Source organism: Cricetulus griseus, chromosome X (assembly GCF_003668045.3).
Source record: "Cricetulus griseus strain 17A/GY chromosome X, alternate assembly CriGri-PICRH-1.0, whole genome shotgun sequence".
NCBI lineage: Eukaryota > Metazoa > Chordata > Mammalia > Rodentia > Cricetidae > Cricetulus > Cricetulus griseus.
This window is the reverse complement of record NC_048604.1, coordinates 99,416,245-99,441,428: the sequence shown is the minus strand read 5'-3', so window position 1 is coordinate 99,441,428 and position 25,184 is coordinate 99,416,245. Positions and strand designations below refer to the sequence as shown.

At 39.5% G+C, this 25,184-nt stretch overlaps 2 protein-coding genes across 6 annotated transcripts in view; both read right to left on the bottom strand.

Annotated features, from left to right (window-relative positions):
* Window positions 1–9,269, bottom strand: part of Vegfd (vascular endothelial growth factor D) — a 41,518-nt gene extending 32,249 nt beyond the window's left edge. For 2 of the 4 annotated variants that reach the window (XM_035450173.1, XM_027432670.2), the window contains exon 1: window positions 8,606–9,265. In XM_035450173.1, coding sequence (XP_035306064.1) covers window positions 8,606–8,695 — 90 coding nt within the window. In that variant the 5' untranslated portion in view covers window positions 8,696–9,265. Of the gene's footprint in view, window positions 1–8,605 lie in introns of all 4 variants that reach the window. The other 2 variants (XM_027432672.2, XM_027432669.2) reach the window with 2 other exon arrangements.
* A 222-nt stretch (window positions 9,270–9,491) lies between these two features.
* Window positions 9,492–25,184, bottom strand: part of Pir (pirin) — a 103,589-nt gene continuing 87,896 nt past the window's right edge. For both annotated transcript variants that reach the window (XM_027432673.2, XM_027432674.2), the window contains 3 exons: window positions 25,077–25,159; window positions 13,907–13,973; window positions 9,492–10,083 (listed from right to left, as the gene is read on the bottom strand). In XM_027432673.2, the coding sequence (XP_027288474.1) occupies window positions 9,971–10,083; window positions 13,907–13,973; window positions 25,077–25,159 (263 nt within the window). In that variant the 3' untranslated portion in view covers window positions 9,492–9,970. The remainder of the gene's footprint in view (window positions 10,084–13,906; window positions 13,974–25,076; window positions 25,160–25,184) is intronic.

The window sequence follows — 25,184 nt, the reverse complement described above, 5'->3', positions numbered from 1 at the left end:
GGCCTGGGAGGACTGGGTAGTGAGTGTGATCAGGGTAAATTTCAAAATTGTCAATAAAAATATTATGTTGGAAATACTATGCTCACAGAGCTCAGTGGAGAACCTAGGGGTTCATAAATGAGAAAAGGTCAGAGTATAAAGCAGGAATACAATTAATGATTTTTCTTTCTCAGGGGTGTGTCATCTGGACCTACACGTTGGGGTGGAGTTTTATGTTTTATGGCCATTGATAGTAGTTAGTCATCAGAGAGATAGGATTGAAAATAGTGAGTCTTGGCAACTCTAATCATGGCAAATGCAATTAAACACATAAAGCCCAAACAACTTTCCCAGGGTAAACTGTGAGTTATCTTTTTCTAATAAGAAAAAGCATTCATGAGGCTATCTGCAGATGAAAGCAAACTTCCAAATATCTTCTCAGGTCTTATGTCTGTCTTTGTAGATTCATGTATATCAGTCTACTTCTTAAACTTTTGTGTTTTGGGGGTTTAGCTTTAGTCAGAATAGCTGGCACCTAATGGTTTGAGATATACCAACTGAAGGAAGAGAAAAACCCCCACTTGCTAATAATGACTGCTGAGGCTGTGGCTATTCAGGTGGAAACTACCATGACTCTGGTACTACATCTTTGAAATCCAGAAACATGGCCATCTGGAAATAGAATTAGGTTGCTCTTAAATTTTGGATGCCTAATGTTACTGGCAGATCTTTTGCTTCTTTGTTTAAATGCATAAATCAGAATCCCGAAAACTTATACTGAAGGAACTACAGATGTAAGAAAACGGTATGTGTGTGAATGCAGGCAGGAATGAGTGTGCAGGTTTGTCTGGATATTTTAAGGCAGTGAAAAGGGGTTAGTTCTGTTGCTCAGAACTGCCACATCTTCCAATTTGATGAGAGTTGTTCGTGATTCTTCTCACTAACCAAGACATCTAGCATTTGGGGAGATGTATCTCCCTTTACATGTGTCAAATCTCTGTTCTACTCAAATGCCTTTTCTCCTACTTGATGCAGCTACAGAAATGAGAAGAAAAGATAGATATGGGGTGGTCTTGAATGGCAAGATAGCCCCAGACCTTCTAAAACTGTGCTCCGAGAAAGCCTTATAGTGGCGAGTCCTGAGTTGTCTAATATTCTCTGTACCATTGATCTCAAGGATCAAGGACCCAATGCCCAAGAAACAACTCAAAACCTTTATTGTGGTTAAGTAGAACTGCAAATAACCTCTGCCTTTCCACAGCTGTTTTGGTGTTGGATCATGTGACCTACTTTGACATGTTGCAAGCAAAAGCTTGACACTGACTTCTGATTGACTGCACTGAGCTTCCAAACTACTTCCACCTCTGCAGTTACATGCTCCTGCCAGCCCACTCATCAGTGGGAGGGTAGACACGTGGAGCAGGCATGTGTTCAGCCTGAGGTTTGGGCCTTGATCCCCAGTCTCAGTGACCCACAGAGATATACCTGAGAATAAACTAGTGATGTGTGAAGCCACTAATTTTTATGGGTTTGTATCAGCATGATTGTGGTAATAATTAGCTGCTATGACTCTATTTCAGCCGAAATGCCTCATAATTAACTTCATGGGAAGACATCTGTGCAAACCATTATGGTCTCCTATAAGGTAGTCCTGCTTTCTGCTGGCAGCCAGCCTAACATACCCTTTAAAACTATTTATTTTGAAACATCTAGTGGTCCTACATCAACGTTACCCATCACCTTCTCTTTCTCACCAACATCCACAACACTGTGCCCCATGATCCCTAGCCTTCCTATAGCAATGTAGTGACGAATTAAGCACATGATTGCAAAGACTGCTTTCATGTTTTTATCTCTCTCTCTCTGACTCTTAAGTCTCTCCACCCATCCTCTAAAATTGTCACAGAGCCTTGCTTGGGAGGAAGGGGTGCAGTATATATGTTCCACATGTTTATAAATATACAGTCAATACAAATTGGACTCTTATGAGTTAAAAAATACACAAAATCGGTGGGTAATAAAAGTGAGATGGATCTGGGAGGGACTCAGGGAAGGTTGAATATGGTTAAAACTCAGTGCATGGAGTTCTCAAAGAACTAATAAAAATAAAATAAAAGATTATTCATTCAATCGACACTATACTCTTCCTAGAGTTCCACTCACAGCAGACCAGCAACAATATATGTCATGCTATTTTCTCTTTCCTGTAATAATTTTTATTTAAATGGTGATTTTTCAAAAAGCAATACTCATCTCTACCATGCCAATGTTATGGTTATTTAATAAGATCCAGTCAGTGGTGAAATAAACCTTGTTGAAATTATAGTATTACTTACAGTTTCAGGCATTAAAATTATCCTTCCCACAAGCCAAAGTGAACTCCCTGGTGGTTAGTAAAACACGCAAATGACTAAGACATCTTTATTTTATAAAAAGCATCATTCTCACTCATGTGCTTGGCACATGGAAGACATTGCACAAATGTTTACTGAACTGAATGTACAGCTTTCTTTCTCCCAGGGAGAAAAGGGTTCCTGAACAACTGAAATAAGCCATCTCTCTTCCACATGCCTTCCTCTCAAGACCGACCATGGAGTTTCCCAATCTCTAATAGAGAGTTTCTATGTAAAGTATACATTATTTCATGAATTAAAAGAGGAATAATGGAAACCAGAGACTTTCGTATTCTTTCCCTATCTCTTCCTGCTGTTTCAATACAATGTATTCTCCAGCACTGCTCTCAGACAGGGAAATATTAATGCATAGCAAAAGTTGTATGTGATAGTTATTAATAGTGTTCATGAAATATTTCCAGAATCCCACCTTCTGAGGCCAAGGTAAGAGTGCACCTCCAGGTTCTTTGCCCTTTGCACCTAACTGAGACAGTGGTCCATGATGTGTGCTACTTCTAGGTCAGAGCATACAATGGTCACAGTGATCTAGAACATTCTAGATGTGGGTGCTCAGCTAACTGCATACTGATAATGAGTTGACTGTGGGTGAATGAAGATGGTTGCGTAGTACTAGCAGCAAATAAATTTGTACTTATAACAAACCATCAAGATTTTGAGGGTGGTTGTAATTACAGAATACCCTCACCTTGTCTCACTAAGAAAGTACCTGACCAGAGTATTTTTGTCATAATTTGCCCCACCTTTACAAATCACCCAAGAGGAAAACATAGGTAGGCCTCCTAAGGCTTTCAGAGATAAAGACAAGGAGATGTCTACATTGTGCACCAAGACACTGTGTGTTGCGCTGTGCAACTTTCTGTGACTGTCAGGCTGAAATAATGGGCTAAAGTGACTTCATTCTCTCCTGTGGGTTCTAGAAGTGAACACCCTATTGGATGGCCTCAGGCTAGAAGGACACTTTGAAATTCTTTGACACATTCACCTAAATCTTACCCAATATCCACAGTAAAATACCACAGGGTAAATATACTGCCTTAAGGTATGCTTTCGGATTTTATACAATTCATGAAATCAGGCAAGCCAGGGTGATGATAGATGTCAGAGACTGTTTAGTGTTGTCTTTCACCTGGCTGTCTCAGGATCCTCCAAGGCTAGTCCATCAACCAGCCAACGAACACTGCTTTCAGCATCTACTGTATGACAGGCTTTGCAAAGTGGTGGTTGGGACACTGCCATAAACAAAACGATGGAACACTCCTCTGTTTAAGAGCTCTCATTCTAATGGTGAGGGTGTAATAAACTGGGACAAACAGACCACAAATGTCAAGTATAGGTGGATGTCATCAATAAAATAAATAAAATAGTGTAACACAGAACATGATATGTAAACTGTGCCCCAGGAGATACATCCAGTGTGCAGCCTGTTTTTGAACAGTCTGTGAGTTAAGCATGAGCTTTTGCATTCTGAGTGGTTGCAATGAATGAAATCAAGGTTTCTTGCTGCATAAAATTTACATAAAATTGAAATTGTAGTGCCTCTGAAGTTTTATTGGAGTTCACCCTCACCTGCATGATCTGCCTGGCTACATTTCCAACTGTGACAGCTGCACTTCTGATCTCTGCTCACCTTCCAGTAGCCACTCTAGTTCCCTGGATCGTCCTCGGCATATCCAAGCTACTCCTGATTCAGTCACTACCCTGAGGATGGCCTCTGCCTCCTTCACTTCTTTCAGTACTATGCACAGATAAAATGGAATTGGAAGGATCTGCCCCTTTATCTCAATCATTCTGTGTCTCCTCCTTCATTTGAGTGCTTTTCATTATTATTGTCCTTGACATGTTACAGATTTGCATATTGTTCAATTCCACCATGCACAATCAAAATATGCATTCCAAGAGAGCTGAAATATTATTTTATTTCTTGCTGCATTAATAGATCCTAGACACAGTAGAAACTCAATAAATACCTGCTAAAATTAATGAAATATCAAATATTGGAAAGTTGTAATGAGAGGTGCAGGAGAGTCTTTATGGGTTAGGACATCTCAACCAGTCAAGGCTTTCAGGATGCTGAAGATGTCTCAGAATGCCTTTGATCTACAATGTTCTAGTATCTTAGTAAGACTATAAGAACAAGAAGCAAGAAAGAGAAAAGTGGCTTTGCCACCATAAAAACAAGCTGAGTAGAAATGCTCATTTTACCAGTCTCCTTTCATCCCAATTCATTCCCAAATATGCTAAACTCCCACCCTCTGCTCATCTCACATGATAAAATGTGTTCTCTTGGCTGGAGTGATTGTTCAGTGGTTAATAGTATTTGTTGATGTTGCAAAGAACAGTTTGGTTCCCATTACCCAAGTTAGGTGGTTAACAACTGCTGGTGACTCTAGATCTAGGGGATATAGTGCCCTCCTCTGGCCTCTGCAGGTACTCACACTCATATGTATATACCCACACACAAATAACCTTAAAATAAAATAAATCTCTAAGAAAAAAAGAGTTGTGCCTAGATATTGCTCAGAAAAAAATTTTATCGTCCTTTATAACCCATTTCTCTACTGCCTTTGTCCAACTGTGGGAATACTTGCGTCTGAGAGCTCTGGATCTTTTTACAAAGAGTTCTTTATGGGACATTTTGTATGTACAAATACCTTGTTTTCATTTCACAAGTTATCTTTGTGACATGTTTGTAGCAACATCTTATTCACAGGTGTTAAGTCAAGATTTTTCAATTAAAAGTGAGTCATACAAGGAAGTATTATACACAGGTGTACGAAGAGAGGGTTCTATTGTATCTGGGGCACAAAATACGATAGTGATATAAAAGCCACAACTGAATTCATGATGAGACAGAAAAATCAGACAAGAGTTCACTGGCTCATCTGACTAACATCAAAGCCAGGAAACTCTCCTGGGTATGACCTTGTGCATGAGAATGGGGCAGGTAGGAGGGATGGGTTTGCCTTCTGCAATTAAAGATGGAAGATGCGCATCAGCCTTTTCCATGCAAGTTACTTCCTAGACAATTTCAAGAGAAGACAAATGGCATGAAGGTAATTGAAGTCTTGTGAGCTGTGTGTATTTGAGACGTATTCCAATCCTATGTAGCACTGAATGACTCCATCAGCTGGTGACACCCTTCATCTATAGATATTAAAAGCACAGTGCCTAAAACGATAGTATAGATTAAAGCTGAAGAAGAGACTCTTTTAAAAGAGACTGGAAAGCTACCACGACCTAGAATTGTTACTCTATTACTATACTGACAGGTCTTCATAGCACCAGGAAGAGATATATATAGACACTAACTTCATCTAGTATCTTATAATGACTCCCAACATTATCTGGTGACAACAATTATTTGTTAGATCAGCCAGAAATCATGCTGGCTAAAAGGCCATGGTGAATGGGAAGAGCATAAGGCTGTTGGTAATTATTACTAAGTGTCTAATGGATAAAATATTGTGATTAGATCTAACATAGACTATTGTGAAGTGCATGCCTTGGCAAAATATCTCTGCTCATCTCAAGTATATAAAAAGCTTGAGAAACCTGAAAATAAATCCCACACCTAGTTTTTAAATTATTTTTAAAGATTTATTTATGTGTCTGGGTATTTTTTTCTGAATGCATGTATGTTCATCATATGTGTGCCTGGTGTCTATGATGTCAGAAGACATCGGATTCCCTGGAACTGGTGTTATGGATGTTGTGAGCCACTGGGAACTGCTCCTGGGACTTTTGTAAGAGCAAGAAGTGAGCCATCTCCCCATATCTTTGTTTGCAAAGAAAATGTTAAGATTTCTGAAAAGGTTTTCCTCAGCTCAAATGTCCCAAGTATGATTGGTACCAAAGAGTTTTCCAAGCATAAGCTGCAAGACTAGTAAAATTAGGATGTCTTTCACTCAAATGGCTTTAAACACAATTGTCCTAGTAGGTAGTAGCCATTTGAATGCTTATGGTAGAAAAAATTTTCACAGATTCATAGATGTGTACCATAGTCACTGCCTAAACTGAAAAAAAATGGAAAAAAGAAACAGGACAATTTTCTAAGCTAAGAAGTAAAGTTCAGATCGGGGGCAGGGGAGGAGCACCCTGGAAATAGATTTGGCATCACAGCCATTCTGGAAGAGATGTGGTCAGAAAAGGGAAAGTGGAGAAAAGCATGTTCTCAAAGACAAAGTACTGTGGAGGACCATGACAATTTTGTATTGCAAATGACATATTCTTATATCTAAAGCAAAAACTAATTAAGTACCAGTGTCCCAAACCATCACTACCCTGAATATGATTTTATGCTAAGTTTTAATTTAAACAAGAAAACACGAATGTTAAGGAGTAGATTTCTGGCCAGGCAGTGGTGGTGCACACCGTTAATCCCAGCACTGGGGAGGCCAAGCAATGTGGATCTCTGTGAGTTCACGGTCACCCTGGGCTACAGAGTGAGTTCCAGGACAGCCATAACAGCTACATAGAGAATCCCTGTCTCGAAAAACAATAACAAAAGATTTCTTTGATTTTGTTTTCTTTTAAAGAGATGGGAAGAGGGAAGAGAATACATAAACCAAAATGATATATGTCTTTATGTTTCACCATCCAGTCATGTGTATCTCCAAACTTCTATTTAACTACAGCCAACACTTTCCTTCATATAAGAAACAATCTAATTTAGGTGGGCGCTGGGTGGCTGTAAACTCACTGCCCGTAGCTTCCCTGTTCAAAAGGAAAGTAGGGCATGTAACAGAAACATTGAGAGGAATGTTAGTAAACACGGGCTGCACATCTGCCATCTGTTAGAGCATGTTTTCTGTCACATAAAAATTCAGTCACTTTCTCCCATTGCCCATTCAAGAAATTTACATGGGAGAAGTAAATTCAAAACGGGTAAAACTTCCCTGTGCCGGGGACACTGAGAGGATTCTGGTAGCTGTGTCTATCAAACAGTCAATTCCAAACATTGAAAATTTCACTGGGGAAAAGGGCTGAAGACTAGTGTTAAGTAGAATGTCGAACAGCGTTGTGCTGGGGTAGGAAGGTTTCTTGCCTAGCAGCTTGTACCTTTCGAGCTTTGCAAGTCCCAAATGTATGTGGCCGAGAGGACAGTTCTCAGCTGTACCTGACTGCTACCAGCCTTGATGTTGGCTCTCCATCTCAGGCTGTAGGTGAAAGGAAATTCACTTTGGCAGGGTGGAAACTATGAACAGATTCCCAGTGCCAGCAGCCCTTTAGTCTTGTCCTGTGAAACTTGGATGCAAGTTTACAACCTGTTTATGGACTACATGCCTATGGTGCTTCCCCTGTTCACATCCTTATAAACTAATTTTCCCCTCCGGGGGGCGATATGCCCCTAATTGAAAATTTGTTCTATAAAACTCAAGCCCACATCTGATTTCTGTCTGATCACAGCCAGAACTTTCTAAATCAGTCATGATTTGGTAGCACTCCAGTGAAAACAATTACATCCAAGTCATTTTCAAAACTAAAACGGCTTTAAAAAATACCAAAAATTGAGATTGTATTGTATTTCTTTGCAATACAAAATTGTCATGGTCCTCCACAGTACAATGTTCTTCTGGCCGTCAGGAGCACCCTAGTTCATCCTTTTTGCACTGCTCTCAATTTCTTGGGCTGCCCTGATGCTTGCTCATAGAACCAAAGATTTGTCAGCTGCTTAATTTTATACACATTTTCAAAAGGAGAGGCACAAAACCAAAACAGACTCTAAGAAGACTTCTTTTCCTGGACAGTAGCGATTCGTAATTTGCAGAACGAGACAGAAAACATCCATGAAAAGCACTGTGATTTTCCATTTACAGAAGAAATTACTCAACCTTGCCACCCACAACCAACCTAAACACCATTGGCCCACAAAATTGTGTGTGTCCTAAAGACAAATCAGAGCTTCATCAGTAAATCACTGTGCCATCAGCAGGCACAACTGGGAGCAAACGTTCCCGTGCCAAAGGTTTCCAGAATGCTTGTGTTCTATTCCTATTCCAAATACACACAACACATAAAAAACAACCATACAAATTTTCATACACTCATGGCAAGAAAATAATTAAGCTCAAGAAATAAAACAGTCACTAATACACACAGGCTAATAGTAGGCTGGGCTTTTATATTGCTTCAACAACAGTTGAGGGCAAAGGACATTTTTTTTCTTCGAAAACCAATAAAAAGGAACATTATGAGAAATCAAGCTCACCTACCTTCACTGGTCCATGTTCACTATTGAAGCCCTGCACCAGGTACAAGTAGGACATCATAAGAATATTCACCACTGCCCACTCTCTATACATTTTGAATATTTTAAATGTCCACTGATGACTAAGCAGTTCACACCAAGAAGTTACTGAAAAGTGTTGCAAAAGGCATTCTCCGGAAGCAAAGTTCAAAACCCCAAAACTTTACTGGAAAATCACATGATCACTTGTAATCAAAATCCAATGAAATGACTTGAGTTAGTCAGGGGACACCCCCTGCCACACACAATCTTAGTATGGGAGAAAGATGAAAAAATTTAAAGTTTCCTGCTGCAAAAACTAATCAGGATGTGGCCATGCCTTCCACTTTAAGCTAGAAATCACTCTACAGTCATTTCATGGCCAGAAAGTTGAAAGAAAACAATCCCCACCCTGTGCCCTAGGTTCTAGCTGCTTTGTAAGGAGGTGGTGTGACCACCGACACTTGCAGCTACAGCAGGCTGGAACCTAACTATGGATTAAAACTTTTTTCACAATCTTGAAGGAAGCATGCAGGAGCGTGTGTCTTAAATCTGACACAGACTTTGGCAGAAAATTGTGGGGAAGTCTTGGCTGGAATCCTGCTGAGTCCCTAGCAATAGCAAGGCAGTTTTAAAAGCTGACTCACATGGTCAGGGCTGCTGGGTTTTTAAAAGCAGATAACCTGTAACATGAAACCCAGAACACTGTTCTGATTGCTGGGATGGCAGCTGAATTGCAGTAGGCAATTTAAGATGCTCAGAAAGCTGCTGCCAGTGGCACAGAAAGCAATCAAAAATGCTCTAAGAAAACCCCAAAGGGCAGACAATAAAAGGGCATTTTCTCATATATAAAAAGCACATATACATAAGCAATTGTTTTAATAGGAGTTTAATAATTTCCATGGAAATGAAGAACATTGATTTTTCAAAGAAGCAACAATTAGAATTATTTACATGTATTTCTACCACATTTTATTGTTTGTGCTTTTCCTTTTTAAAATAGTGAAATTTGTTCTTTGACAATTTCACATACGTATATAATGCCTTCTGATGACTCACTACAAATTCATCTTTTCATGTTAATGTGGAATTCTTTTTTATTTTTTATTTTTGGGTTTTCAAGATAGGGTTTTGCTGTGTAGTCCTGGCTATACTGGAACTCAACAGTAGACCAGGCTGACCTTGAACTCAGAGATCTGCTTGTCTCTGCCTCCTATGAGCTGGAATTAAAGCATGTGCCACCACCACCCTTCTTAATGCAAAATTTTTTAGAAGCACCAGCTAAGCCAGCTTTGGAAATTGAATATACTGAATGGTCAGTCCATCCAAATGGCAGAATTTCAGCTCTTCATTAGTTTCCAATCTTTGACTTCCAGGTTTTGGCGCCCTCAAAACCATTTTTTGCATTCCTGAAATCAAGAATGGCCTCAGAAATTTCTTCATTGGTATTCATCACAAAGGGACCTAGGGCAGAAAGAGACATTTACAAAGTTCTGGGTGATAACATTCTACCACAGGAAGTGGTATGCATTACTATAGCTCCTCATTTGAAACAAACTCTAGGCCTATCTGGGCAGCAATAGTCTCTTTTCACAGCATTCAAACCTACAGAAATATAATTTGAGTTTTCTGGCTAGGACTGTATATGATTATAAGTTATCATACACAACAAACTTAGACAAACACAATTAGGTCTCACTGTTCATTGCAGGTTCCTCACTAGTAATGACAATCCCTTTATTCACAACATTCCTTGCAGTTGTTATTTGTACTACAGGAACTGAACCAACCCGGTATTATGAATCAGCTAGATCCTAGCAAAGTTTTGTTGTCAAAGCAGTGAGTGGGGCTATGCACTTCTGGGATGGTTCTAAGTCTGTTTCGAAAACCAGCAGCCTTTCCCTGACAACAAACAGGGGGTTTAATTGCTTTTGAACAGCTTGTACATTAATAGTTGTTTTGCAGTTCCCCAGAAGATACCTCCATGTACCCTACAGCAACCACAGATAAGGTCAAGTTTTGAAGTTTAACTAGTTTCTCCTTCCTGTCACGATTTGCTATCATGTGCTTGCAACGAAAGGTATTTTTTTATCTTCCTGTAAACTTTTCTTTGATGCTTCCATTGATTTACCTTTCATTTTGATCACAATTTCTTATTCACCCACCACCCTGAAAGATACATCATGCTAGTGTGACCATCCTTTTGCCAAGGACTGCCAGCACCATAGCTTTAATAAATTTTACTAATAAATTTCACGTCAAGAAGCACTTTTAAAAAATTGTTAGGGTCAACTGATTTTGTATTCAGCAAAGAGCCAGGGAATGTACATTATAGATTTTATGGCTCAAAGAGATCAAATACTGGGTCAAGGACAGACTTGATACACAATGATTTTCCTATGGTTTCCCCAGGCAGAGCCCCACCACTCAAACACCTCAACTCTTTTTCTGTGGTACATTTCTATACTCTATTTTCAACACCATCTCATGTCTATCAGTTTTTTAAGCTGTCCTTGGGCAAAGGGGGATGTCTTGAGTGAATGTGTATCATTGACAAGGACCAATGTCTCCAACTCATGGAAACTGGCAGAACCTTCCTTAAGTCAGGCTCAGGAAATTGGCAAGTCTTCCTCTGGTTTGGGTGAGGACCCAGCAGTGTATGCAAAAACTGACAACCACAGCTTCCTCATCCTGGTTGACTGCAACCTGAGACTGCTCCCCTACAGAGGCCTCCCACAGAGATGAGCTAACACCTCCTTTGTGCTGTGCATAATTAACTTGCTCATGTTCTGGGTTGGTGCTTAGTAGGTAGATCTCCATCAGATCAGCACAGGTCATCCAGTTCCCTCATTCTGTGTGTGTGCCTGCCTTTTCGTCATTCCCTTGTCACCCCAGTCAGGTTTTCAGGGTCGTTTTGAATACTAAATAAATTAACAACTTGAAAAACACTCTGACCAATACTTAGTAAATAGTAAATGATATGAACATATATGTTAAGAAATGAAATATCTGAATTTTTCTCATTTGTAGGAAGGACAAAACTCCACTAGAGTTAAGGTTGTTTTCTAATCCAACATGCTGTGACATCTTTGCCTAATGTCATCATGAAGAACACTCAAAGACAAGAGGAGCAGGGCGTTAATAATTCACAAAAACACAAAAAGTCCCCAAATACTCTAACTGCCTTTGGACATGAAAAGGTAAAAAACTTAAAAACAAAAGCAAATTAAGCAAACCAAACAAAATGCTTTGTCGCTCAGTAATTGACAGTTCAAGAGACATATATTCATTTTGTCTGATTAATGTGGGCTTGTGTTTATAAGCATACGAGGCACTGGAAGAGGATTTATGTACACTGTGCCTACCATTTTGCTTTGTCATCTTCATTCAAATGGACTTTTGTTTCTCATTCCTGCTATGGAGGAAAGAGCCTAACATAAAGGGTTTTCATCCCAAACACTCCTTTCCTACACAAATTCCAGTCTATGACTAGATGATGACCCTACTCCATTTGTTTGTAGCTTTCTTTGCCAAAGAACAATTTTATTGAGTCATGACCAAAGGAAGAAGTATCTAGGAACCTTGGGAGTGAAATTTTGAAGTGTGCAAAATTAACGTGAGATGTCATAAGCAGGGGCATATGATTTAATATTCCCCCTAAATTACTGCTAGAACAAAAATTAATATTTGGAAAATATTCGGTGTTATTTAAATTTATGACTACCTAGGGGTTATATGAGATCATTGTGTATGCCTTGGAATTCATGCTAAGTAATGGAATACAATGAGGTTTTAAATCATGTCTAATTTGATAATTAGTGAATTGCATAGTATGTTTTTCAGACAAAGGTATAAATAACAAGTTGGTTGGGTTCTAGGTGCTTTTAGGTGTTTCTCATTTAATCAAATGCCAGTAATACAAGGACATCAAGATCCAAAGTGATTGTCTACCTATGCCAGCATTTTCTGCCTTCAACTACAGTAGTACCTCTAACATACAATAATTAACTCTAATTCTTTTTCTTTAAAAATGGTTATTTTATTTTTAAGTGTGTGTGTGTGTGTGTGTGTGTGTGTGTGTGTGTGTGTGTGTGTGTGTGTGTACATGCCTGTGCAGATGCCCAAGAAGGCCAGAAGAAGACGCTAGGTTTTCTGGAGCTGGAAGCTAAGTTTGAGGCCTCTGCAAGTGCAGCATGTTCTACTGAGCCATCTTTCCAGTCCCTCTTTATTCATTTTTTAACTAAATGAAGAAAGACTTAAACTATTAAAGACACTTTCAAAGAAGTACTATTCTAAAGAGGCTCATATTTTTCACTAAAAATATAATTGATTACAAGGACGGTGTTGGCTACGATTTGAATGTTGATTTCCCCCTCCACAACTCATATTGAAATCTGATTGTCTTGGAGCAGTATTGGGAGGTGGGACCATTAAAAGGCAATTAGGTCATGAAGATGAGGCAATCGCTTTTCTAGTGGATGAGTTCTCACTCTTGTAATTTCTTGGTGCCGGGAGAGACTGGCTTGATTACCATAGCAGCAGATTGTTATGAAGTATATTCACCCCGCAAGTTTTGTCTCTCCTTCAGGTACCCATTTGCCTTTATACTTTTTGTCAAGAGTTGAAACATGAGACCCTTCGCACAGCCACACACACACACACACACACACACACACACACACACACACACACACAGACAGACAGACACAGAGACACAGACACAGACAGATAGACAGATACACACACACACACACACACACACACACACACACACACACACACACACACACACACGTTATGTTGCTGGACTTCCAACCCTCCATTAATGTCTGCCAAAATAAATTCTCTTTTGTTATAAGTCTCATGCATTCTGCTATAGCAACATAAAACAGTAATTAAACCACTGTAATGTTGGCTAACTAATATTCAAGTCGCTAGTGGACAATGAAGTCTTTTTTCCCTTCAAGATGAAATCCCTTATGACAAAATCAAAAACAGTTTTCATTCTTCCCACAGATCTAAGATCAATGTATTACATATCATAGGTATTTAGAAAATGTCTCCTTTCAAAAAGAGATGAATGGAATGTAGACATAAATACCATGTACATATTTTCTTCTGACAATGGAGAAATGAAACTCACTCTGACTTCCTTGTAATACTACACACAACACACACACACACACACACACACACACACACACACACACACACACAAACACACACGTGCTCTCGAGTCAAAGGAAAAGAATGTCATACAAGAAAACCATCATCATTTTGGACTTACCATGTTGGACAACTGGTTCTCTTAATGGTTCCCCAGCAATTAAGACAAAATGGCTTCTTTGGGGGTCCTAAAGTAATCAAAGAAAGCATCAAACAGTGAACATATTTATTTTTGAATGTCAAATTGGACACAAGTTATAGTTAACAAAGAAGTTAAGTGGATGGTGCTACAGAAACATTTCCTCTGTAGTACTTGATATCAGAATATCTATTCCTTAGGATGTTTAACATCCTAGAAACTGGAATTCAGCACTAAGTTCAGGCTACCACTGTATTAACATCATAAATTAAAGAAGGAAAATTGCAATTAAAGTCTTCTTTGTGTTTGTGCATGAATGTATGGGTATACAGGACCACATGTATGTGTGTGGAGGCCAGAGATCTTTGTTAAGTGTCTTCTTCAATAGCTCTCCATCTTATTTTTGGAAACAGAGTCCCTTACTGAAATCAGAGCTCACCCCTTGCCTAGACTTCCAGCACAGTTCAGGGATCTACCTGTCTTGGCTTACCTCCCGTGTAGAGTTACAGATGTGCGCTATCACACCTAGCTTTTTACATGGATGCTTGGGGAACCACAATCAGGTCGTCAATCTTGTGAATCAGGCAATTCACTCATTGAGCCATCTCTTCAGTCCCAAAGTTGGGTATTCCTTAACAGAATCACCTTCACAACAAACTGTCTGAATGAACTAGCTTCTTTCTCATTAACAAAATCATTTTTTAAAATTGTATTACCTTTCCTTTTCATTTTAAAATCAATATATTTTGGTCATCTTTCCCCTCACACACATCTTACCTTCTCCCTACCTATGCAATTTCATGTTCTTTCTTTCTCTTAAAAAAGTTAACCCCCCCAAAAGTGCACGTGAGAGAGAGAGTGCATGAGAGAGTGTGCACTCATTCACACACACACACACACACACACACACACACACACACACACACACACACACACACAGTAGTCCATCTCGTGTTGGCCAACTAATCCTGAGCATGATGCCTGGCCTAGAATGTGGTTGAAATACCCAATATCACTCCATTGGAGAAAACTGATTTTCCCTCTTTCAGTAGCTATCAACTGCAAATAGGTTCTTGGTTGGTAGTGAGACTTTGTGCCCAGTTTCCCCTTCCCATAATGGGATTTGTCTGGCTTAAACTTGTGCAGGTTATATGAGTGCTGTCACAGTCTCTGTGAGTTCATATGTACATCAACTCTATTGTGTCTGGAAAATACTGTTGCCTTGGAGGCCTTCACCGCCTCTGGCTCTTACTATCTTTCCACCTTTTCTGCAACAATATACTTTAAAATATTTATTATTTATTTACTTATTTATTTATTTAATGTGTATAGCTGTTTTCCCTACATGTATATCTGTATCACATGTGTATCTAGAGCCCAAGGAGGCTAGAAGAGGGTGTCTGATACCCCAGGACTGCTTATAGACAGTTAGGTGCTGCCATGTGGGTGCTGGGAATCTAAACTGATTCTTTTTGAAGAGTAGTCAGTGCTCTTAACTGCTGAGCCCAGCACAACAACGTAATTTTTAAATGGAAATAATACTTATACAAATAAAAATGCAAGACTTTACTGCCTTGTCATTTATTAAAGCAATATGGAATGTGCCTCAGCACATTTAAAATAAAATACATATAAAATATACATATAAAATATATATATGTGTATATGAACATAATGTTTGGAGAATTGTTTTTATACTCAATGAATTTTGTTTTAAAATCATATGATCATTCTATTAGAAGAAATCCAACATTTTAAAATAACTACCATGCTATGTTCTTGCAATGATATGGTGGCTAGTAGTGAATGACAGTCTGGGGTATTGGTAGGTTCCAGTTTGTCCTCATTCTGCTCCATGCCATTCGCAGCTCTTCCTGATAGCCGCCCCTTCTAAAGCAAAGTATCCCCAGACCCATTTTCAAACTTCTGGCTACAGAACTCCAGATTTCTCCATCAGCTTCCCCTTTGTGGCCTCATTTTAGTGACTAGATATACTTATCTTTCTAGACTTACTGGATTGGTGGCTCCTCTGGTTTCATAAATTTCTGTTTTTATATCCTCAGTTCCCTAGCACCTCTTACTTGCAACCCTCCCACTTGAAAGGAGCTTTCTTGTGAGGGCCATATGGACAGGCATCCTGAGCTAGCCAAGCAAGGAGACTACATACAGGAGAACTGAGGCATTCACAAACAACAGCTCCAGCCAAGCCCAGCCTCCAACCTGCTGGCCACATGGGACACCCTGGAGAAGCCATCAGAGAGAACAACCACCATGATGATCAGAAACTGGAAACTTATTTTAATACACTAATTACTAAAGTGGTCTCTTACCAATAGATAATTGAGCATTGCATATTTTTCTTGAGTTTTCTTTCAGGCCTATCTAACTTGTAATCAAATAACAATAAAAACTAATTAACTATATATTTTAAAAACTAAATTTTCTAAAACTTCACTCACATTCCAATAATATAGATTTTTTCTAAATATACAATACTATCTTAAATTGTACCAAATATTTATATATTTCTACTAATACAAAGCTCTATCATCTTATATCAAACATTTGTGTACTTCTACTAATACAAAACTATTGAACTTGAAATCTTTCCAATGCCTAGTCTCAGAAGATTTACCACTGGATTCAACAAAAACTAGTAATTAAGCATTTCTTCTTCTGTAAATTTAATAAAACCGCAATATTTCAGAGGTCTTAAATGTTTTTCTCTTTTTGGCTTCAATTCAAAAATTAATAGCTAGACAATGGTGGTGCATGCCTTATTCCCAACACTTTTCAGGCAGAGGCAGGTGGATCTCTGTGAGTTTGAGGCCAGCATAGTAGACAGGGTGAGATCTTGGACTGTCGGGGCTACATAGAGAAACCCTGTCTAGAAAAACCTAATAATAATGATAATAATAAATGATAAATAATAAAATCAAATTAAGTAAGAATGCATGATAGAATGGTTTCTTCAAAAGTGTTTTTTTTTCTTTTTTATAAACAGTTGCTATAGGAGTGTATTTAAAGGAATATGTCTTCAAAAGTCTTACTCTACTATTTATTCCCTACATCTCAGGGCTGGTAGCATTTCTTACACACACTTGGTTGATGCTTTCATTAGTCCTTTGCACATAAGAAATAAATTTTGGGTTAAAACTTCTAGCTGGGAGGCTGGAAAGATGGTTCAGCAGTTAAGAGCATTGGCTGTTCTTCCAGAGGGCCTGGGTTCAATTCCCAGCATCTACATGGTGGCTCACAACTAACTGTCTTTAACTCCAGTTCCAGAGTTTCTGACACCCTAACACAGACACACAAGGAAGCAAAACACCAATGCACATGAAATAAAATAAATAATTAAAAAATGGCTGTAAACATTCTCAGGTCTGTAACTTTCTACTCATCATTGTTTTATTGACTCATAATCTAGCTAACTATAAAAATGAATGCAAATATTAACCTAGCTGGGAATCAGTCACTTGAAAATAGATGTCACCAAACTCAAGCACTAAAAATCTTTCTTTGCTCTAAGATCTTCATCCACTCCCTACTGACTCTTGTTTCTACACAGTTCTAACAGCTACCTATTGTGCTTGTCCTAGCTGCTTCTTTGTTTCTCTGATAAAACACTGACCAAAACCAACTGGAGGAAGAAATGGTTTATTTGGGTTACAGTCTGTTATAGATGGAAGCCAAGGTAGGAACCTGGAAGCAGGAACTAAAGCAGAGACCACAGAGGAATGCTGGTTACTGACTCACTTCCAGGCTCATGTTCTGCTCCCTCCCTCCCTCCTTTCTTCCCTCCCTCCCTCCTTTCTTCCCTCCCTCCCTCTCTCCCTGTCTTCCCTTAGATTTAGTTATTTTATGTGTATGAGTGTTTTGTCTGCATTTATGTCTGGGAACACACATGCCCAGTGCCCACAGAAGTCAGAGAGGGGCATGGGATCCACTGGAACTTGAGTTCCAGATGGTTTTGAGATGCCATGTAGTTGCTAGAAACCTCAACCACAGAACCTCTGCAAGAGCAGCCAGCGCTCTTAGTGACTGAGCCACCTCTCCATGCCCTCTGCTACCTCTCTTACCAACTGAGGCCCACTTGTCTAGAGATGGTGGTGCCCACAGCTAGGGCCTCTTACCTCCTACATCAATCAGAAATCTAGAAAATGTCCACTAGCTAACATGATGAAGGTGATTCCTCAACTGAGATTCCCTCTTCGCAGGTGTGCCAAATTGACAACCAATATTAGCCATCACAATGCTTGTCCAGTTTATACAACATTCAAAGAAGGAGGCATTGTTTTGCCACATCTTATACCAAAATTCCATAAGACTTTAGGGCTCTTCATGGTGTTTGTGGTGAGCTACTGGCTGACACAGCCAGGGAAGGTTTTCATTTGGCATGATTTCTTCTTTTCCTTTTTTCAGTGTGATGTTTAAATGGCTAAGACCTCAATACTAACATAACAACTCATTGTCACAAAGGATTTATTCTCTAACGGGTTTGGAGAGGTGAGGTTTTATGGGGAAAAGAGACATGGGAAAGAGGATACTATAATAGTGTTTTGCTTTGTTTTTTGTCTTTGTTTTTTTGTTTTTGTCTTTGTTTTTGTTGTTTTTTTGCCATGCCAAGGTGACAAACTTGAGTTAGAGGGTCATGAAGTGGAAGAGAAAGGGTTAATGAGCAGAAAGGAAAGACTGGCCTGTATGTCATGTACACGCTGACTGTTCAGAATGGAAGTTTCCTAATCAGAAGAGAGGTCTCTGGGGAGTAGTAAACATGCCCTGTTTCCACACTGTGGAATGAGAAAGTGCTAAAGACAAAAGCTTTGCTCTTTTATATCACTCAAATAAAACGATAATTTCCCAATTATTATTTGGACAGCCGGATAAAAGGACACGTGCATTTTGTCTGAAACGAGAAGTTATGAACCTTTTAGGTGTTGAAGAGAAGTTTTCCCATCATTGTAAAACCCTGGAGGTTTCTGCTCCAAACTTCTTTCCGTGACTTTCCTACAGATTTACCATCTGGGTGGCCCCTTCTTTAATCTAAGACAGATCTATTTTCTGCCTCTTGCTTTTAAAAAATTCTTCCATTGTTTATTTATTGTGTGCATGAGGGGTGCATGCATACCATGGTATGTACGTGGAGAACAAAGCACAAATTCTTTTCTTTCTTTCTTTTTTACAATTTTTGAGCCAGGACAACAAAAAATTCAATATAATCCTGTTTCAGAGACCAGAAAGTACACCTATATTCTCACATTCATTGCTTGTTACAGACACAGGGATACGACCTCTACAAAGGGCATTTTGACATTATTTATTTATTTATTTGTTTGTTTGTTTTTATTGAGCTATATATTTTTCCTCACTCTCCTTCACTCCTCCCCTCTTCCATTCCACCATTCCCCCTGGCCCCCATGCTCCCAATTTACCCAGGAGAGCTTGTCTTTTTCCCTTTTCTAGGCAGATCCATGTATGTCTCTCTTACCTCTTTGTTACCTAGGTTCTCTGGGTTTGTGGCCTTTGCTTTATGTCTAATATCCACTTATGAGTGAGTACATATTATATTTGTCTTTTTGGGTCTAGGTTACCTCACTCAGGATAGCCTTTTCTAGTTCTGTCCATTTGCCTGTAAATTTCAAGATATCATTGGTTTATGGTTTTGTTTTTGTTTTTTGGGTTTTTTTCCCACTGAGTAGTACTCCATTGTGTAAATGTACCACATTTTCCTTATCCATTCTTCAGTTGAGAGGCATCTAGGTTGCTTCTAGGTTCTGGGTATTACAAATAACAAAGCACACATTCTGATAGTTGGTTCTCTTCCACCACCAGGTATTGAACTCAGGTTAGTAGGCTTGGCAGCAAGCACCTTTACCACTGACACCCCATCTCCTTGTTTTTAATTTTTTAACTAGCTTTTAGTAAAAACCTAATTACCTCTATAGCTATTTAGTAGCATATTAATGTAGTTCAAAGTCCCAGTAGAAATTGTTCACCAATAGTGTCAAAGGATGATAATCGTGCAAAAGCAAAGAGGATGAAAGAACTCTAAGACAGTCAGTCCTTGGGTGTCTCTATGCCAATGCCTTTATGAACATCGATTTTAAAAATCCTCAAGTACAGGGGTACTTGAGGCCCAGATGCCTGTTTCATGTAGAATGACTCTAACTCCAAAGCAGGACCTTTGAGAGTCCAGCTCATGTCCTTTGCTTTGGTGAGTCTTCTAGAGTTCTTGGTTCCCAGTTAAGTCTTTTGCGTCTTACTTAAATACTAACTTTCAAAACTTGCCCTTGGGTCCAGCAAGATGGTCAGCAGGTAAAGATACTGGCCAGCAAGCCTGGCAACCCAAGTTCTATTCCTGAGACCCACATGGTGGAAAGACAGAACCAACTCCTAAGAGTTGTCCTTTGACCTCCATATATGTACCATGTCACATGCATGTGTGCTCACCCAGACACACTCACTAATCACTAACTAAGTAAAACAAAACAAGTAAATTGCTTTTTAACTGTTATTGCCAGGGCATATGTCGCATTTCATAGAGAGTAACAATATATGATCAGAGCCTAAAGGAAAGGCTAGGGGATCACATGATGTGTTGATAACGTGTAAATTATGAGTTTCTAAATCAGCTAAATTGATTATAAATATGAAGCTAGCAATAAGAGCAGAACTGTGGGAATTAAGGTACAGCATGCTTTTTGACTACAACAGCATTTACTACTGTGATGAATTACCTGGAAAATTACCAGAAAGAAACTGAACTTCAGCATGATTTAATTGCTCACAGTTGTTCTTTCTAAACTTCATTGTTTATACTTAGGGTGTCAATGGAAAGATCAAACAGTGAACTGTTATCAGTTAAAAAAAATAACAGGTCTTCTTCATCATGAACTCTTACACAGAATAAAGCAAATCATTGTCATTAACTTTCACGGAGTGCTTTGTTTCATTTCTGTATTACAATGGTTAATTTAGTCAAGTCATTTGAATGACATATCCATGGAAGTTGACCATGATTGTCCTCAACCAGTGTTTCCATGACAGTCAGTGTTCATCTACCTCAGTACATTCACTATCACTACTCTTGTAGGACTCTGGTACAACATGGGTCTAAAGATTTGATGGAATCTGTCTTAGTGCACTCATGTGCTTCTGACCATGGGTCCAGTAGCGTAACCAGAACTCAGAAGAAAAGTCCAGCACACAAGTTGCAGGCCAAACTCAGATGTGGAGTTTTTTGAAACAGAGGCAACTTCAGGGTGACGATAACTAGTTCAGGATTATGTGTCCAGAATACATTGAGGTCGGTTCCAATCTCCAAGAACTTTGAAATTTTTAATTCATTATATAGTCCCTTTGCTTTGGGCTTTGGCAACTTAGCCAAAGGGTCTGGCCCAAAGTCTTTTAAGCCTGGTATAAATCAGGGACACTGCCATTATTAGGTGTTATAGCAGAGTTAAGAATAATGTAATTTAAGGGACTAGAAAGATAGCTCAATGGTTAGAGCACTTGTCACACAAACATGAAGACTGGAGTTTGCATCCCCAGAAAGTAAGAAAAAAAATAATGGAAAAAGGCAATCTACCCACTGGGGAAGGATGTCTGGGTTCTCATGGGCTATCACGTGTTAGCCTGAGATCCATCAAATAAATGGTAAGATGGCACAAAGAAAACTGAGGTGTGGCTTTTGTACATCATTTTTTCCTTACCTTCATCTTCTACCCTACAGTTTGACCACTCCTCTAGAGTGGTCATATTGCAGCCACCAAAGGAAATGGGCATGGGGGTAGAGGACATGGGGGTAAGATTACTGACACTGCAAGCAGAGAAGAGCTAGAAGAAATGGAGGTGCTGTCAGCTCCTCATGCTAGACCACAAACAATTCAGTGCATCTTCCTCCTTGTCAGAATCCTCAGTGGACGATAAGGTCCACACGGGATAGATAACCCTACTTCAAAGACTATTGGTCAGTGTCCCTCAGAGCCTTTTCTAGAAGTGTCCGTGGGCCTGTGATTTACATCCTCATTAGATAATGCAATGTGAATCTGTTAAATTGGGGGCTGTCGGCAGTTTTATTTCCCTTTACCATTATTAGGTACCTACAATGTACCACACCAAGGGCTGACAAACATTCTTTGTAAAGGGCCAGGAAGTTTTAGGCTTTGTGGTTCATGCAATCTGTGTCATAATCTACCTGCACAGTGTGAGAATCCATGGCCATTACCATGGTGGTGACAGTGAACCAATAAAACACAAACAAATTCATTTGGACCAGGCATATTTGACACCATTCACTGACCTCTGTGCTAGATCTGGAACCAACAGTGGCATAGGTAATCCAGATTAATTTTAATAATCCTACACAGTTGGCTTCAATCGTTTTAATTTTGCAGACAAATAAAATGAAGCCTGGGCCAGTGAGACAGCTCAGTGGATAAATGGATTTGCTGACAACCTGGATGAGCCAAGTTTGATGCCTAGGAACCAGATGGTAGAAGAAAAGAACTAATACCTGAAAGTTATCCTCTGGAATCCACATGTATGCTGTGGCATATGCACTCCCACACAATAAATAATAAGTGTAAAAACAATGAACGATACTGAAGCACAAAGAAATTTAGAAACATGTCCATAGTCTCATAGCTAACAAGTAGCAAAGCCAAGACCCAAACCTCCACAACCTCTATCCTGTTGTAAAGGAGACTTATGCCTTTCTTACAGGCATGCAATCTCTTTAAATGAAAATTCTTTTAAATACCATTTTTCATTCCAAAGTTGTCATGATGTCATGCACACATGAGCAATGATGGAACTGCATATAACAGTAACAGAATGGCCCTTGTGTCAGGGTTGCCACTTTTTCAGTGAACTTGTACTTACTTTTGTCTAACCCAGCTATCCTCTGACCTGCAGGTTCCTCAACCAGGTCTTTCACTTTTATCTTCTAAATCCTTATCTGCAGTGTGTTCTCTGGGATGTGATAGGAAGAACTGAGGTGGCCAAATGAAACCAGATCCTATTAGAAACTAATACATCAGCAAGTGCTGGGCTGTGAATAATTTTCATGCCTCTTCTCTAGATTGGTTTGAGATATGTGAAATTGCTTTTTTAAAGGTCAAACATGACCATTTAATATGGTTTGACATAAAATCAGAGGGCACAGATACTAAGATAGGCATTTTTTTCTGGTGTTCCTGAGATTGTGTTTTGTTCTGTTTCTCGTTCATAGCGGTGCTGCTGCTGCTCAAGGCAGCAGAAGGTGAGCTATCAGTAAACTGGGCTGAGATAGAACATCTCCCCCAGTGCACTGCATTCTATGATAGCAGGGACAGACAGACTCTCTGTTGGTCAGCTGCCACCTACACAGGTCTTCTTCCTGCTTTGCAAAATGTGACTATCCAAGAGCTTGTACACAATTGCCTCCTTAATCTTCCTGACTTCAGTGACACAAAGCCATCAGATTGGCTTAATGGGTTCACTGAATGATGAGTCAGTTGCTCAATGGGACATAACAGCCATGAGAAAGAACTGAAAAACCTCCAAAGAGCCCTCAAACTTAACTTTAAAAGAACTATGAAACACATCACACGTTCTTTTTAGCTCCAAGTAGGGAATGACTCTGAAAGGCTCTTTGTGAGCATGCAGTATTTATACTCCCAGAGGACTAGCCCAGTTCTATTTATGCTAAAATAAAAAACAAAGTGGTTTTGTGATAGAGTAATATTAAAAAGCAATGGTGATGCATGGCCTCTAGATTCAAATGTTTAGGGGTAAGCAATACAGATGGGAAGCAATACAGACTTTGTCATGATTGCTGAAGGCAAGAAATCAATATAGATGAAACTTCGAAATATACCAATAGAAATCTCAAGATAGAGCAAGGCAACCAGCAGAGATTAGTAAAAAACAAAATGGGGGGCTTGATAAAATAGTGGCAGAATTTATTTCCCAAGGAAGAGAAAACATTTCTAACTTCAGCCGGGGATTGGTGGCACACACCTTTAATCCCAGCACTCGGGCGGCAGAGGCAGGCAGATCTCTGTGAGTTTCAGGCCAGTGTGGTCTACAAGAGCTAGTTCCAAGACAGTCTCGAAAGCCACAGAGAAACCCTGTCTCAAAAAAACAAAAAAAATTCTAACTTCATGATAGATTTAGGCATTTTCATGGAAATTAGTAAAACGTACAGGCTAAGAACAATTAAGGGGCAGATTGTAAGAGTCAGAGGCAGGGCATGTTTGTAGTGAACTATTTTCTGGACATGATGGACCACTCTATAAATGAATTCAAAGTAGCTGCAACTCTGTGCATAAGACCTACACAAGATCAAGGTAGTCGAAATCCCATCATGGTTGGAGGGCAGGTCATGAAGTCCCAACCTTACACAAGGAGCTACTGGCCATTGATGGCTGCTGGGGGTGGCAGAGTTAGTTTGCTTGAGGAATGCAACCCTTAAGAGGTTACCCATGTTCCAGAAAATGGTCCTACACCAATGCACATACAGGCAGCACACTAGGTGGACTTGGTGGGTTAAAAACAAGACAGTACATGAAGGAATATTGGGAAGGAATAGTGAGGAAGAGGAAAGAAATTGAAATGGAAAAAAGGAAATGGATTCAATCAAAACACGAGTTTATAAATGAGTTTATAAACTCTCAAACAACTTTTAAAAAAAGAAAATTAAATGTTTGGGGCTGGGGTAATGGCTCAGTTGGTAAGCACACTTGCTATTCAACCATGAGAACCTGAGTTCCAATCCCAATCTCCCACATAAAAAATACATGTGTGATCACTCATACCCAGAACTCTCAGGGCTGGGGGTGTATGCAGAAACAGCCAGGTACCCTAAATGAAATAGTGGTTTCAGGTTGAGAGACACCCAGTCTCAACTGTCTCAAAGCAATAAGGCAGAAAGTGATAGAACAGGATATTCAACATTCTCCCTTGGCCTCTGCATGTGTATGGGTGTCATCACCTACACTTACACCTCTCTCTCTCTCTCTCTCTCTCTCTCTCTCTCTCTCACACACACACACCACACACACACACACACACGCACAGAGACAGAGAGACAGAGACAGAGACAGAGACAGAGACAGAGACAGAGACAGAGAGGAAGAAAGAAAAAAAGAAAATTAAAAGCTTAAAATACCTTATTTTCCACCTGGACATTGTCACCTTCTCCAAGCACCGCTGTGTGGTGGGGTTCTATCTTTTGTTGAGCATCATCAGGCCCTACAACAAAAGATGGATCCAGTTA